This window comes from Copadichromis virginalis, linkage group LG3 (assembly GCF_057382275.1).
Source record: "Copadichromis virginalis isolate Kocher_CV1m ecotype Utaka linkage group LG3, C_Virginalis_male_GT1.1, whole genome shotgun sequence".
Taxonomy (NCBI): Eukaryota; Metazoa; Chordata; class Actinopteri; order Cichliformes; family Cichlidae; genus Copadichromis; species Copadichromis virginalis.
In genome coordinates this window covers 23,030,698-23,047,826 of record NC_140620.1, presented here as the reverse complement: position 1 = coordinate 23,047,826, position 17,129 = coordinate 23,030,698, and the positions used below count along the sequence as shown (strand labels likewise).

The 17,129-nt window shown below is 38.3% G+C and overlaps 1 protein-coding gene across 1 annotated transcript; it reads left to right on the top strand.

Annotated features, from left to right (window-relative positions):
* The first annotated feature begins 7,155 nt into the window (after window positions 1-7,155).
* LOC146713486 (uncharacterized) lies at window positions 7,156-9,948 on the top strand. Its single transcript, XM_085448388.1, has 4 exons — window positions 7,156-7,306; window positions 7,407-7,519; window positions 9,211-9,305; window positions 9,416-9,948. Exons 1-4 carry the CDS (start codon window positions 7,258-7,260, stop codon window positions 9,468-9,470), a joined length of 312 nt encoding a protein of 103 aa, XP_085304514.1. The 5' UTR covers window positions 7,156-7,257; the 3' UTR covers window positions 9,471-9,948.
* Window positions 9,949-17,129: the final 7,181 nt, after the last annotated feature.

The window sequence follows — 17,129 nt, the reverse complement described above, 5'->3', positions numbered from 1 at the left end:
AAATATTTTAATGTTCAACAACGCAACAGTCCAAAGTCTTATATGTATTATGAACTCTCAAAACTACACTCATGTATGAATGCATAATAAAACATAAGAAGAGGCACAACTGAAACTACAGTCTAATTCACATTTGTTTCACGGCACAGGTTTGTAATTAAGAGACATTACCCTTGGGCTGGCTTTTTCAATTCAATTCAATTTTCTTTATTTATGAAAGCGGTCTATTTCCCTTGGGTGGGGGGATCCCGGAGGAGAGTCATCACACGGTGGGTGGACAGCAGATCCAGTGAGGCCACTGCATGATGGTATTTCGTGTCGGCGGCTGAAACGGCATGAAGCGCAAACTGAGCTTCGACGTGCACGAACCACGTGTGAAGCCAAAAATCCACAGCTTAACATCCACAGCAAAAATTAAAACGTACAGCTCTGCTTTCACTAACGACATAAATGAAGACAGACAACTGAACAACAGTGATGTTTGTAGGGTTACTGAAGTTGGGCTAGCTTGTATATAATGATGTGCTCTGTGGTGGCTAGCTACGCAGCTATGTTAGCATATGTTATATGTTAACATAAACACAGTGAATCTGGAGGATGAATGCTAACTTTTTTCCACTCGATAAAAGAGAGAGGCTGACAGTGATCACTGACTGTTTTAGGGGCTTGTTCAGATTACATAGAACAAGATATAAAGCATTAAAACAATTTAAAAACACAACAGCCTTAATAAATGCAGAGTAGTTTGGACCCGGAACTTGCGATTCACCTATTTAGAACTCAGTGCTTAGTTAACTCACCGAACACAGTCTAGGGGAAACACACCTCTACTTCGATAAGAATTCAGTCAAATGTTGCGCCCATCATGATACGGACATATGCTATGGCGTTGGCCTCGGCTGTATGCATGGTCACACATACACCTATGGCTAACCAAAGTAACCACCAGTGACAGATTTAAATGACAACAGAAAAAAAATACATTTTGCCTTTTACCTTTTGTAGAGTAACAACTAGTTTAGCAGACTAAGTGTTGATTCACATCATGTAGCTACCACTGTCAAAACTTACATAGTAAACTTACAGTATACAACTAGTATTATTAATAGTATATTAGTAAAACACTATATAAAGAAGAAACTTACTAGGCAGTGTTGCCAGATTATATACTTTACAAAATAGATGTTTTTTTTAAACACAGACCACCCTTCTCTCTCTCAGGAAGACCAAAACCTGTTGGTGAGTTACAGGACTCAACACTTATGATGAGGAAAATATAATTTAAAAAGCTGTCATCTTTAATCCTTACAGTGATTAATGTGCTGTAGATGATGGTTACAGTAGCTGAATTCAGTGACTCAAACACATAGAAAGTAGTTAAAAATGTATATTTATGTATTTCTAACAAAAATATAATAGTTTAAATATTATCTCAAGATAACTTGAAAGGTTCGGCCACTATTGCACTTATTTTTGGACTAAAATAGAGCTACAAAAGGAAGCTAAAGCTAGAGCCTCATAGTTTCCAAGTCTGGTGAAGGGCTTGAAAAATGTAACATCTCAAAGACAAAAAAAAAAAAAAAATCACTAAAGAGCTGTCTAGCTGTTGGAGATACGTTTTATCAACAATTTAAGACTACGTGGTTTGTCATTACGGAACTTTATTTTACCTTTTAAAACAAATAATAATAATAAGCACTAGTTTCCCTGTCCTTTCCAATGTCAATCCAGAGGGGAAATGCAGACTTACACATCTCTTTAGCATATTCTGAAAACTAATTAATACATGCCCATGCTACAATGTTTTCAGTCTGTAATTTTAGTCTGTTCTTAGGTGGTTACTACTTAAAATGATAATGTCATAATATAATTTTTATAGTTGGGGTTGTGAATAAATATTACATGTTGCTGTCATGAAATTACCGAAGAAGTTCTAGGAGCAGAAACATTACAAATTGGATCATATTGATTGGTACGCAACACAGTAACCTCATAATACTTACAAAATATTTACATAATACATAACGTCACAAGTGCTTTTTTTTTTTACACTCTCTGCACTTTGAGATTGTTTTTCATGCGTGCTAGTGAAGCTGAGAAAACAATTTTCATCAGGTGATGATTACCCTGCCCAGGTAATATGTCTGTGAAGGATGCCTGAGAACCTTCACAGACATATTACCCTGATCACAAAACCAACAATGATGAAATGTATTTCGTATGTATGTATTTTGCCTAAAATGTGAACATATTGAAAATATAACATCCCTAGCTGCTTAAAAGGCTAGTGGAATAAAAATAATAATAATAATCAAAGAAAAAGAAAATGTGTTGAGGAGTCCATCACTTAAGTGCTACAGACAGAAATTAGTGAGTAAGACTTAAATATATCTGAGGTTTTGCAGCATTTTCGAAAGTCTTGTCATTATTTAGTCATTGTTACACTGTGTTTCCGCAGCTGAAGATGTTCTCACAGACAGAAAGACACACGTAACCAGCTTCCTTTTTAACATCTCTGACAATAACCACACTTGCATAATGAAAATGCTATGTGGCATTGTGCACCTCAGATTTATTTTTAACTGGTGGTCACATGGTCAGCTACTTGACAGCTCAAGCAGTGTGTTTGCACGTGAGTGGGATATTTAAAATATATAAACCAACAGTAGCAAACAGGACACATAACTGTTTTAAATTTGATACATTATGTTTTTCATAATTGCATTTCATAACTGAACAAAACTTATTACAGTAAATTATTTACAAGGGCAACAATTTATAGTCGTTGTGTCCTTGGGCAAGACACTTCACCCATTGCCTACTGGTGGTGGTCAGAGGCGCCAGTGTCCGGCAGCCTCGCCCCTGTCAGTGCGCCCCAGGGTGGCTGTGACTACAATGTAGCTGCCATCACCAGTGTGCGAATTCGTGTGAATTGTTGTGTGAATGGATGTGTGAATGGATGTGCAAAGCGCTTTGGGGTCCTTAGGGACTAGTGAAGCCATTTACCATTTATAAATTATTTGTTGTTGCAAGTGTAATTCCCAGAATGATTCAGCTTTCATTTAAAATAACAAATGTGTATTTTGAAATGTAATTTGTATTTAAAACTGAATCGGCAGTAGCCAGCTGAATGGAAACAGTTTGTGCAGGTAGCAGAGGAAGAAGAGGATTTGGATCACTTCTACTGTACAATCCAAAGTCACAAATGAAGGATATACTAGTCTCCAGTTTTAATGTTACTGAAGCTATGAGAGCTATGGAAAAGAACTGTGAAAAGAGTTACATTTAGACAGAAGGCAATGAATATTTATCAGGTTATTAACATGATTTTAATGTTTTAGGTTGTACAGGCTACTTACTTTTATATAAAGAGTGATTGTGTTAATTTATAATTGATGAAACGTTATCAGTTTGCATGAAATAAAAATGACCTCGACCAACCTCACATCATCACTTCTAATTTAAAATGTAGCAGTGTGTTAAAATTGAACCATAAACCGCATTGCAGGTATGAGAGTGCTGTTGCAATTTTTAAAAATATATTCACTGTGGCGTCTGTGGCAACACAATGTGACAAATCTAGCTTAAACATGAAGCTATAATGTCATAAGCCATCAACACAATGTTCATTTATGGTAAAAATGGTGTTTCTGAATAATGTTGTCAACACAAGACTTGTCTTATATGGAATATTGAATTTGGGGGAATATAATTCTAAAATAAATGTATGTAACATGACTTTTGCTTTCAGTATATGTACAGTATGAGAAAAAGGTTTATAAATATATTGCCACAAAATACCCCACATATATTTTATTAATAAAGTTCTTGTTCTTGCAAAGCTAATGCATTAACCCCTTTGTGTCATTTTTGATACAAACCGTTTCTTTGTTTTGAGTTTTTAAGACATGTCATCGGTTGTATTTTTTCCCTTGAAAAATCTAAATAAATTGCAAAATACATTTTTAATCAATTTGAAAAAAAAAAAAAAAAGCCAGATGTAGGAAAAATAAAACCAGCTGACTGCAGGTTTCCCCAAATCTTATAAACAGTACATTTGCATAATGACTGAAACCAGCCCACTGAAGGAATAATGGGCTGGGAGGTCAGTTCCTTAATCTTAATTATGCAAATTCTCATGACCATTGAACAACAACCACTGACCAATGGCCATGAGTACCATTCACAGAGAGTTGGGGAATGGCTGCAATCACAGCATTGCAAGATGGCGATGTACCCTTAGGAACCCTCCTCGATTCAGAGATGGTCTTTCCCTTTTCATGTAAATGGCCTCCTTGACTCTGCGCTCAAGCTAGCGTTCCTCCCTGTCCACGATTTTGGCGCAGTGTGCTTTGGGGTTTAAAAGCCACAGAGACACGGTGTTTAGAAAAATGTGTCTCAGCTGTTCCGGTACTCCTGACACATATGGGATCACTACAGGTTTTCACTTAGTCAGCAGTTGTCCTTCTCTCCTGGATCGGCTGGAGCTTTCTCCCACTGAAAATGCTACGAACAGCAAGTATGTCAAATGTTTGTCGATGTATAAATTCTACATTTTCAAAAAGAATAAATGTTTTCTAGCAATTATATCATATTTCAAACTTTAAGATGTTAACCACTAACCCACAAAGTATTTTAGTTAGAAGTAAACAACCAGACAATAAGGAATCATCATTTCCTCCACAAGATGGTCGTTATGTCACTTTGCAAAGCCGGCTACCTGCTATAATTTAAAAGAGAAAATATTTTAATTTTTTCATTTAAAATGAATCTCAGGGCTGAGGTTAAAACTGTATTGTGTCATGTTATCTCTATTAACGCTTGATCATTCATTTTCATCCATTCACAATAACAAAAATCAGTCACGTGACTTCACCAGACATGTATGTTTCACGAAGATCACAGGGAAGCTGCTTTTGGATAGTGTAGTGTGGTGACTGATTAACTCTACTGTGTGTAAAACAGGATTACATTCCTCCCATGTGATGTTTGATGTTCTGCATGATGACACTGAGTGAGTACAGAAAAACTATACACAATACTGTTCCCTAATTTTTCATTTTTAAATTGAAAAAGATCCAGTTTACTGTCTCGTTGCACTCTTAAATGAAAATATAGTACAAATAAGCAATTGGAGTTAAAAACAAAATTATAGACAGAAATTTATCATCGAAGTAGCCACATTTGGTAGCTATAACACCTGAAAAAACATAAAAAACATAAAACATTCTTTCTACAAAAACATCAAAATATTCCTTGGAAAGTTTTTCCCATGCCTGTTGGAGAACTTCCCATAACTGCCCTGTGATGTTAGTATTGGTATGTATTACGAACAATAGCAGTTTTTCTTTTCTATCCTTTAAAAAACTAGTGTTTTAGTTCAAATTTCAAGATTTTTATTTGCCATTTGTGCAAAGGACCAACAGTCCATCCACACGGGAATTCTTGTGCAGAGCTCTCAGGGTCAGTTACATTTTTTACAGGATAACGACAAATCAACAAAATAAAAAGGAAAATAGAAATAAAACAAAGAATGGAGCAATCATAGTATTTACTATATACAAAAACAGTGCACAGAGAGGGTGGTAATACACTTTCTAGTATTGGCACACATGATATTGCACATTAGTCAGTGATTTAATCCTGTTGTACATTCGAAGTGGGTGAGGTAGTGCTGTGTTACTTTAGGTTTTCAGTTGTTTTTTGTTTTGTTTTGCCATCAGTCTGACAGTTGCGGTGAAGAGCTGTTGAAAAACCTTGTTCTGTGTGTGATGATGCTGTCCACTCTGTTGTGTCTTAGACTGTACGTACAGCTTTTGTGTCTGAGCAGACGGTGAGCTGGATGGATGGTGAGCCTGATAAATAGCATGACAATATTTATCAAATGTGAAGCGTCACCACTCACCACTGGCTGCTAACCTGACAAAGCTGTCAGAAGGATTAATTGTTTTCTCTTTGCAATATGTTTGATATTTGTAGTTTTGTGCAAATTGACAGCTGATTGGGGGAAAGTATTGAAAACATATTACATATTAATATGTAATTAATATTACATATTACAATGGAAAAATACCCACCAGCAGAAGCAGGGGTCACTGACACTAACAAAGATGGGTCAGATGCACCCGGATGGATTTTGTTATTTGTCTGTTTGTGTTGGTTTTTGATCTGCATGTCTCACGGTGAGCACCATAGGGGAACTTTTTTGCTTTTCCTATGTTTTGCTGAACTTGTTACGGTAACAGGAAGGACTCAAACGCAGGACTTGTTTGTTCAAAGGAAGAACAGAGGGGTTATTCACAAACACCAGGTGAAATGTGTGACAGTGACAAAGTGCTATATACAAGGGTGCAGGGATCAGGGCTCCAGGGAATCCACAGGGGAAAGCAGGGGAACACCCTTACTCCTCATCTGTCTGTTCTGGTGTCTCATCAGTCTTTCACTCCTCTCTCGCACCACAATCTCTGTAAGGAACAAGGGCAGATCTAGGGTGTCTGTACACAAGGAAACGACATGTTAACACAAGCAGAAAAACCAAGGGAACTAGATTAGCAGTGTCCTAGCCAGGATTTCACTGACACAGGCCAAGCAACGATCCAGCGAAGAGCTGTCTCGCTTCTTCCCTTACGTAGAAGCTGCTTAATAAGACGCAGGTGTTACTCATCTCCCAGGTATGTAGGCCATAGGCGGGAGCCCACATTGAACTCCGCCCAGGCGACAGAGAGAGAGTGAGAGGGGGAGAGGGGAAAGAGAGAAAACACAATAGCAGAATTTTTCTCTGGCAGATCTGCTGGACCGTGACAGGACTTGACCGTTCAATAAACCAACTGGCAAAGAACTCTGCTCTTCTCCTGTGATCTTTGAGTTTTAGATTTTAATTGGCATCTGGACACAGAAATCAACTCCTTCTAACCTGAGCAAAGTTTGAACAAATTTTAAGATTTGCGGCTCAACAAGAGTCCATGGAAGGAAGTTATGGAAGAAATATAGTATCATCAGAATTCAAGTATTTTTAGACATTGAATTTATGACACTGAATTTTTATCCTCCAAATTTCCCTGCAAAAATATTCACCTGCAAAAATTCACCTGCAAAAATTCACGTGCAAAAAATTCACCTGAAAAAAATTCACCTGCAAAAATTCACCTGCAAAAATTCAACTGCAAAAGTGATGAACTTTAATGACCCAAGCCAGAGCAATCAGCACCAGATCGAGTCGAGTGGCTCTCAGCCAATTAAATTACGCTGTTTGATCACATGACACCGTTAGCCAGCAGTGTGTCTCCTAAAAGAGAGCTGTTTAAAGGTGAGTGATTAAGTTTTTCTCCTAAATAGAGATCATTACAGAACGCCTAGTCCTACTTAAAATCCCATTTATTTATTTTTTATCATCTACTGGAACTAAGGAAAACGTTTGACTAACTCAAAGACAATTTCCACGCCTCCCCTGCCTGACTGCAGAGGCAGTTTTGAATTTAGGAGCAGCAAGATGGAAGCGGCAAACCCTGGCGATTCTCCGGTAAGTATATTGTTTTTTTATCTTCAAGTTTGTCTTTTGAAACGTTAATGTTATTAAAATCTGTTGCTCACGTATAAAGTACACAGACGGTGTCTTTGCTCAACTCGTCTGAGGCGTGTCTCACTAAGCGCTACATGCTAGCATCCTGCTAACCGAGCTACCCTTTACATGCTGGGCTTTAGAAAATAGGATACTCGTTAAAAAAATACTCCGCAGATATTGATAGATAGACGAACACTGCAAATATAATGTTGTAAACGAAAACGGCCTTTGGTGAAGTGGTAAAATACACCATGAATAAAGCCATAGAGTGACTTGGCTGCCATGGTTGCAGAACGGCCTGATTTAATGACAAGAATGGGGAAGAGTGAGGTGAAGTGAACCACAGCCACAAAACACGGTCAGACAAGGCGGCAAAAGGGCAGTGATCTGTCCGTCAGTATGAAGTTGGTGTGTGCTTTGGTGAACAAAAACTCCAGACTGGTAGCAGGAAGATGGGAGACTCGTGTTTCACTGGAATAGTGGTGAATTAAAACATCCTTTGTTGGGGACATTTCGGTGTAAATGCATCCATACAGGTGAGACAGAGGCAGACCAGACAGTGAAGAAAACAAGGCAAACATTAGAAATATTAAAACGGAAATATAGGATTAATATAACATACAATTTGGGAAAATGTAAGGAACGCAATGTAAATGATATTGTAAAGTCATTAAAACAGCATACTCTGATTAAAAGAAACATGTAATTGGGTAGGATAATAATGTTAAAAAAACATGTACAAGATGGGTATGTATACTTTTTTTTTTTTTTTTTTTTGTCCCGTTTGGATCTTCAGCCATCAGAATTGTTGTCTTGAGGCCAAGAAAGATGCCAAGCGGATTTATTTTACCAAGTGGATCATCATGGCCTTGCCATATTGGTCCATTTGATTGACCTTTATTATAATTATGAATTTATTTTATTTTCAGTTGCAAACGGGACAGACATGACTGTGGGATAGGACAGGGGGAAAGAATGAAAGAAAGAGGGGGAGAGAAAGAAAGAAAACCAAAGGGGGGAAGAGACGGTGAGAAGGGGGGGAAGAGAGAAAAACAAACAAACAAAAAAAAACAACTCCTGGGTCACCTGTATGGAGAAAAAAACAGAGGAGACAGCAAACAACAAAGAGCAACATAATAATAGAAAAAAAAAAGCACCATCACAATAAACTAGCTAGCCATAGATATCAATAGTTACTAAATAATAAACGATATTGTGCAACACGCAAGATAGACAGCGCACAGTGTGCTTTGAGGCAGCAGCCAAGAAAGCTGTAGTCCGCGTCTGTGAATACCCATGTGTACACCTGTGTGCATACCTGTGTGGATCAGCATGCTTGCATTCCAAAGGTTTCTCCATGTAATGATCTGCTAGGGAGTGTGGGGAGCCACAGCCCCGTCCTTTATGGTATCAAGCAGGTATGGAGGAGATCAAAACTCCAGACATCCAGAGGCCCCCAGAACACAATGTATACTTGTAGCCAGAATTTAACAACTACAAAGTTGTAGCATGCCAGACCATCTTGATTGAATGTAACTTCACTCCACACAAGTTTTATGGTAGACATATTCATATTGGTATCTAATAAATGATTAATTTTTAGATTTTATCGAACGTTAATTTATAAATTGTTTCTGTCTTTGTTTCAGATTATGCAAGATGAAATTATTCAGTCAGCAAGACACTTGCTGCAGTTGCTGACATCATCCAACTTAACTGCTGCTGTGATGAATCAGAATACAAGGTTTACTTTAGCAAGACTTATGAGTTAATGCTACATTTAACTAAATTGTTATATATTTTTTGTGTCCAATATTGTCTCCATATGATTTTGTTTTTTGCAACATCTTGCAGAGAACAGAGTCAAGGTACCAGCTTGGTCAACCCTAAAAGACCATCTGTTCATTAAGAAATGACCAGGTGAAAAAGTCATAAACTAAACACTCTGCATGAGCATGGAATTTAGGATGCAACTTTATATCTTACCTGCTCTACACTCAGGGCTTGAATTACAACAACAGTCAATCACATAAAAAAATTATACTTTTGGTAGTTCTGTGTCTCTGTCTCTCTCCTCCAAACCCAGATGGCTGCTGGTACTCAACCGGGTTCTGGTTCTGCTGGAGGTTTCTTCTTGTTAAAGGGGAGTTTTTCCTCTGCACTGTCACTTCATGCTGCTCAGTGTGAGGGATTGTTGAGGTTGAGTCCATATGTCCTGCAAACAACTGTTGGGCAATGACACCATGCAATCTTCTGGGATTCCTTGGATAGAAAACCTGTGAACTGCACTTGTCCTTGGTCTTCACAGCTCACCTTTTTACTGTTTATTGAATCAAAATTCTCCAGTGACATGGATTCTACATTGTAACTGATGTGATGTTCTATAAAGTGGTTTTAATAAAATAAAAAGGCAAAAATTAGTTTGTTTCTTTATTCAATTTTTGAACAGTGATACTCATTCAGTAAATGCAAATTATTTACACGGCAGTGCACTATAGACATAAATCTAGACCCCTAGATAAAACATGATGGCATTATAGCAGTGACAACTCCTCCACAGTAGCAGGTGGGATTTCTTTTTTGAGGACTGCTCCTTTTACCTGTCACTACAGATGGTCTGTTTATGTTTTGATCAAGAGCCTTTTTTTGGGCAGCTGAAGAGGAGAAGTCTATGCTATGGCCAACCACTGACTGTATCTTGGTCATATTACCCAGCAAAACCCAGTATGCAGGTTCATCTGTAACAGTCCTTGTGCCACGGATCAACACTGTTGCTTCAACATTAAACAGAAGAGCAGTGACGTGGGTGCAGGTCTCCGTGACTCCGGCCTTACAGCTGCAGTGGGCGGCTTCAACCTTCCCTGTGATGCTCACAGTGACCCATGGCTGCAATGCTGGTTCATTCAGTCTTTGAGAGTGCAGGACCTGAAACACACACAAAGTTCTTGTCTTTAAATGAACTATGAGCCAAGGCTGACATAAATGTTTTATCTACTTAATCATTAATGTAGCAGTGTTTAGAAAGTTAGCACATACATGTAATTTTTCATTTCTTTATGTGTCCATTGCTGCAGGTTATAGTGCAAATCTGCCTGTTCTGTCAGAAACCTGCCTGCAGAAAATGAACCTAAAGGATGTAATGCAAGGATGTCATCACTTTCAAGATGGAGAAAGCATAAAGTGACAATTATGAATCACTTAATATGATAAGGAGATTCTGCAGGTCATTAATCAATGTATAAAACCAAAATAAAATGTATTTTTAGTGACACAAGATACAAATATGGAAGCAAGATGTATAATCGCTCAGTTTGGGGAAATTGTGGGTAGCCTGCAAGGGCCTCAACTTCTCCATACCCACAATGTGCAACAAATGGGCACAGCTGATCTTCAACAGTGGAACATCGGGCAGTTACTTCCAACTTTAACGCAGCTTGTAGTCTTGGAGAGCAGCACACCAAAACTGCATGCACAACTTCTGCTAACAGTGGAAACTGATTAAGAAATCCATGCTAACAGATTCATAAACCGAAAATATTATTTTACAGGATTAATGATCATATCAGCCGCTAGCTGATCACAAACCCTGAGGGTGTATACGAGAAGCAGAAGAAGCAGAGGGAATATCCAGTTTAAGTTTAGATAGTATTTGTAAAGATATTGACCATATCCTTTTCTGAAAGTGGGGATATAATGGATGGGGTAAGGTACTGACATGCTACAACTTTATAGTTGTTAAATTCTGGCTACAAGTATACATACCCATCTTGTACATGTTTTTTTAACATTATTATCCTACCCAATTACATGTTTCTTTTAATCAGAGTATGCTGTTTTAATGACTTTACAATATCATTTACATTGCGTTCCTTACATTTTCCCAAATTGTATGTTATATTAATCCTATATTTCCGTTTTAATATTTCTAATGTTTGCCTTGTTTTCTTCACTGTCTGGTCTGCCTCTGTCTCACCTGTATGGATGCATTTACACCGAAATGTCCCCAACAAAGGATGTTTTAATTCACCACTATTCCAGTGAAACACGAGTCTCCCATCTTCCTGCTACCAGTCTGGAGTTTTTGTTCACCAAAGCACACACCAACTTCATACTGACGGACAGATCACTGCCCTTTTGCCGCCTTGTCTGACCGTGTTTTGTGGCTTTGGTTCACTTCGCCTCACTCTTCCCCATTCTTGTCATTAAATCAGGCCGTTCTGCAACCATGGCAGCCAAGTCACTCTATGGCTTTATTCATGGTGTATTTTACCACTTCACCAAAGGCCGTTTTCGTTTACAACATTATATTTGCAGTGTTCGTCTATCTATCAATATCTGCGGAGTATTTTTTTAACGAGTATCCTATTTTCTAAAGCCCAGCATGTAAAGGGTAGCTCGGTTAGCAGGATGCTAGCATGTAGCGCTTAGTGAGACACGCCTCAGACGAGTTGAGCAAAGACACCGTCTGTGTACTTTATACGTGAGCAACAGATTTTAATAACATTAACGTTTCAAAAGACAAACTTGAAGATAAAAAAACAATATACTTACCGGAGAATCGCCAGGGTTTGCCGCTTCCATCTTGCTGCTCCTAAATTCAAAACTGCCTCTGCAGTCAGGCAGGGGAGGCGTGGAAATTGTCTTTGAGTTAGTCAAACGTTTTCCTTAGTTCCAGTAGATGATAAAAAATAAATAAATGGGATTTTAAGTAGGACTAGGCGTTCTGTAATGATCTCTATTTAGGAGAAAAACTTAATCACTCACCTTTAAACAGCTCTCTTTCAGGAGACACACTGCTGGCTAACGGTGTCATGTGATCAAACAGCGTAATTTAATTGGCTGAGAGCCACTCGACTCGATCTGGTGCTGATTGCTCTGGCTTGGGTCATTAAAGTTCATCACTTTTGCAGTTGAATTTTTGCAGGTGAATTTTTGCAGGTGAATTTTTTTCAGGTGAATTTTTGCAGGTGAATTTTTTGCACGTGAATTTTTGCAGGTGAATATTTTTGCAGGGAAATTTGGAGGATAAAAATTCAGTGTCATAAATTCAATGTCTAAAAATACTTGAATTCTGATGATACTATATTTCTTCCATAGTAGTGAAAGATGAACAGGAAACAAGCCTAAATACCACCAAACTACTTCCTAAAAATAAGGTTTAAAGGTGATTTTTAAAGGTGATAAAAAGCGTCTGTCCTCCTGTGTCTTATCTAAATTTAAAAATAATATGTTTCTATCATGTTTAGTGATATGAATCTCAATATGCAAAGAGGGAAGTAATTAAGTAAATTCAATTACATTTATAATGTGTGCATTTAAAGAAATGTGTGTGTAAAATACATGATGTCCAAAAGTGTATTTTATGTCAGAGAAAAAAATTTTAAACTTCATTTTGTCAGCCAAATATCACAAAGCAATATGAAACTGAAAGACATAGAGACCATATGTAACTTAGTTGTTGGAAGTAAGTAAAGAAAATGCATCACTGAAACAGTAATGCACATTCTAAAAATGTGGAAATTATAATTATTATCAAGACATAAGTTCTGTTTTCCAAGGTTAATGTCATGAATGTGTGCAGGCAGGCAGGAAGATAGGACCTAAAATGCAGGACTCACGGAGGCAGAAGTAACTCAAAATGCTCAGCTTTACTGCTGGAAAGAAACTGAACAAAACAAAAAAAACAACTAACTAAACTGGGAACACAGAACAAACTAAACAGGCTGGCAAACAGAACACACAGTGAAAGTGAGGGTATGATGGAACAACCAGCAGGGGAAGATGCAGACACTAAATAATACAAGAGGTGAACAGAGCAACGAGGAAACAGCTGGGAAACACGGCTGACGCTGAGTACACTGACGAGACAGGGGCTGTATCCCAATTCAGGGTCTGCAGCCTTAGTACGCAGCCTCAATGGTCCTCAAGGGCCGCATACTCAAAGACCGCTAAGGCCGGAAGTGTGAGGCTTGTGAAATGGGACGGTCTAGCCTCCGTCGCGCTGCCCAGGTTGCCAACCAACCATGATAGCGGGAAACGTGTGGTTGAAAGAAATGAAGGAGAATATATTTTGTTTGTTTGTTTCTACATGAGCTTTGTGTGATTTAATAAGTATCTGAGGCTGAGACTACAGGACTGTAAAACATGATTTTTGGGCTTCATTTCTGTACTAGTAAATAACAAATAGTTAATGTTGTTCATGAGACTAAAGTCAGTGTAAATATGATATGGCCAATATTATAATTATTTTATTAATCATTATTAGTTATTACAGCAGTGAGTTTGAACTCTCAAATCAAATCACTTCTATTGTCACATCACATGTGCAGGTACACTGGTACAGCACATGTGAGTGAACTCTGTGTCAAATACTTTGCTTCAGTAAAGATTCAATTTGCAGCTATTTATATGTCTTATCACCTCAAAATCTTCACTCAAAGACAAGTATCTTTGACAGTGCATATATAGGTGTATCATATATAAGAGACAAATGTTGTTCCTTCAGTATGTTGGCATTACTAAATTTGGCTCAATGCTTACATATATGTGTAAAAAGAAAATGTACGAGCTGTGATAATTGTTTCTGATAGAATGAAGAGTAGACTGATATATGAAATATTCCTTTATTGGGTGAGAAAATCAGACCATGTCATAACTGCTTTAAGTCATACAGAATAGACATCAGAGCCTTAAACAGGCTGACGTCTGCTAAATGGATCAAACTGGGCAGAAAGTATACAGTATGATGTAACACTATAGATCAACTTACCTCAGAATATTTAAAGCATATAAACAATTACAGCAATATGATGCAACAAACACAGCAGTGCTACTGATCCAAAATACTCAAAGCTTCATAGAACTGAAACAAACATTTATTTTTAGGTCCATTCTGCTGCTGATACATACTTTAGGTTTCTGAATATTACACTTGTTGCTGCCTTTCATAGTGTGTAACTTGAAGGCCCTGAGTACTTTCTCCCACACTGAAAACACTGGAATGATGTGGAAGAGAGACAGAGGTTAATAACAGATATGATTCAATGCAGAGAGGTCTATTAATACATAGTGAGTGAGAAAGGTGACTGGAAAGGAAAAACTCAGTGCATCATGGGAATCCCCCGGCATCCTACGTCTATTGCAGCATAACTAAGGGAGGATTCAGGGTCACCTGGTCCAGCCCTAACTATATGCTTTAGCAAAAAGGAAAGTTTTAAGCCTAATCTTAAAAGTAGAGATAGTGTCTGTCTCCCGAATCCAAACTGGAAGCTGCTTCCACAGAAGAGGGGCCTGAAAACTGAAGGCTCTCCCTCGCATTCTACTTTTAAATACTCTAGGAACAACAAGTATGCCTGCAGAGCGAGAGCGAAGCGCTCTAATAGGGTGATATGGTACTATAAGGTCATTAAGATAAGATGGGACCTGATTATTTAGGACCTTGTATGTGAGGAGCAGGATTTGAATTCACTTCTGGATTTAACAGGAAGCCAAAACAGGATAAATATGCTCTCTCTTTCTAGTCCCTGTCAGGACTCTTGCTGCAGCATTTTGGATTAGTTGAAGGCTTTTCAGTGAGTTTTTGGACATCCTGATAATAATGAATTACAGTCGTCCAGCCTGGAAATAATAAATGCATGAACTAGTTTTTCAGCGTCACTCTGAGACAGGATATTTCTAATTTTAGAGATGTTGCGCAAATGGAAGAAAGCAGTCTTACATATTTGTTTAATATGTGCGTTGAAGGACATGTCCTGGTCAAAAATGACTCCAAGCAGATGATGTGCAGCAGTGTGTCCCTCAGTCTGTCCTCACTCTGGACACTTGCAGATGTCACACATGGAAATCAAATGTGTGATAAGCTGCAGGATTCAAACACAAGTGTAACTTATAAACACATGTTCATACTTTTATTACACAATCAGAGAGAAAGAAACAGAGAAAGAGTGCAGGACAGACAGGTGACAGTCTCAGGTGTATACACTGCTACAAATAGGAGGATTTAGTGTTTGTGTTATTACGAAACAAGAAGAGTTCCCAGATGGTACAGTGGACACATGTGTGACTCCTGTGATTAAAGCATCTTTCTTTCAGCTTAACGAGTGAACCGTCAGCTCGTTCAAACACACGTTAAAGTCCGTTTGGCTCGACACCACCGAACAGAGGCAGCAATATAACATAGCTAACATTAACAGTGCAGTGAATCCTGCTTGTGCCGTGATATTCAGGACTGCAAACCGAGCAGCATCACTGACTTTCAGCTTGTTGTGTTTGTGGATAAATGACTGACTTTAATTATCCACAAAATCATCATATTCTCTGTAAGATTAAGGTCGACTATTGTATTATTATATTTTAAAGGCTTTAAAGGCAAGTAAAAGCTGAGCGTACAAACATCGCTAATGTCACATAACTTTGCCGACATGTGGCCAACAGTAATGTTTTATTGTTCCTCATTATTAAACATTTCACATAAATAAGTGAAATAATATTCAGTACTTACTTTTCACAGTTTACTCTTCGGCTGCTCCGCTTCTGCCGTCTGCGGCAAAATTATCCACACCGACTGCCGCGCTATGAATTGTGGGATATGTTGGGCCACGAAGTCTACACTGCCACAGCGTTAAAATTCAGGGAAATGAAGGACGCATTTGAGCGCCGCATTTCGAGCAGCCTTTGAATTGGGACAGCCTTCGGAGTGCCACTGTGACGTAATCGGCCTTAAAATGCGGCCTTTAAGGCTGCAGACCCTGAATTGGGATACAGCCAGGGAGAGCACATAGCTGAATGCACTAACATAAGGCACAGACCTACAAAGTAAAACAGGAAGTACACGACAGACACAGAGACCCAGACGTGACACAGGACTAAACAGACACAGACTCACGAGCAGACATAATGACATCATAGACAGACAGAGGGAACACAGAGAAGAGAGACCAGGACAGGCACAGAACAGAAACCTAACAGATGTTAAATCTTAATGGAGAACATAATCAGAATAAACAAGATCATATTAAAGAAACACAAAACCCTGAGTCACCAGACTCAGGACCACGACAGTTAAAAAGTATATAGAGAGAGATATCAAGAGCCTCACCATACATCCCCTATTGAGGCCCTGCACACCAGCATGGACGCATAACGAAGTATCCTGGTATGAAGTTTGAGCTGTCTCTGAAGTCATGGACTACTTTGATGTACTGAGACTCTACCTGGTTCCACTAAAGTAAAACCCACAGGGTACTTTTTTTAGACTGCTTATACTGAAAAAATGACATTCCTGCAAAGCATGATGGGACAGAAACATTTGTGTGCACATGCTTAACAAGAAAAGTGAAGAAGTCAGGATGTGTGAATGATTTCAGTGAGCATAAAATAATCGGTTTACTGTTCTGATACAGAAAATTGTAAAACTTCAGAGCATGTTGTATCTAAACAGGTTGTACTTACTTCAATTCAATTCAATTCAATTTTATTTATATAGTCCGCTTTATATTGTACAGTAGAAGTACAGTACTTCAAACGTAATGTTTGATTATAATGTTTTATGAACATGAGTACAACTCTG

Bases quoted from the DNA above. Each gene is read 5' to 3' on its own strand.
- LOC146713486 (XM_085448388.1), top strand. From the start codon at position 7,258: ATGACACCGTTAGCCAGCAGTGTGTCTCCTAAAAGAGAGCTGTTTAAA. The intron at 7,307-7,406 runs GTGAGTGATTAA...ACTGGAACTAAG, and splicing joins TAAAAGAGAGCTGTTTAAAG to GAAAACGTTTGACTAACTCA. The intron at 7,520-9,210 runs GTAAGTATATTG...TCTTTGTTTCAG, and splicing joins CAAACCCTGGCGATTCTCCG to ATTATGCAAGATGAAATTAT.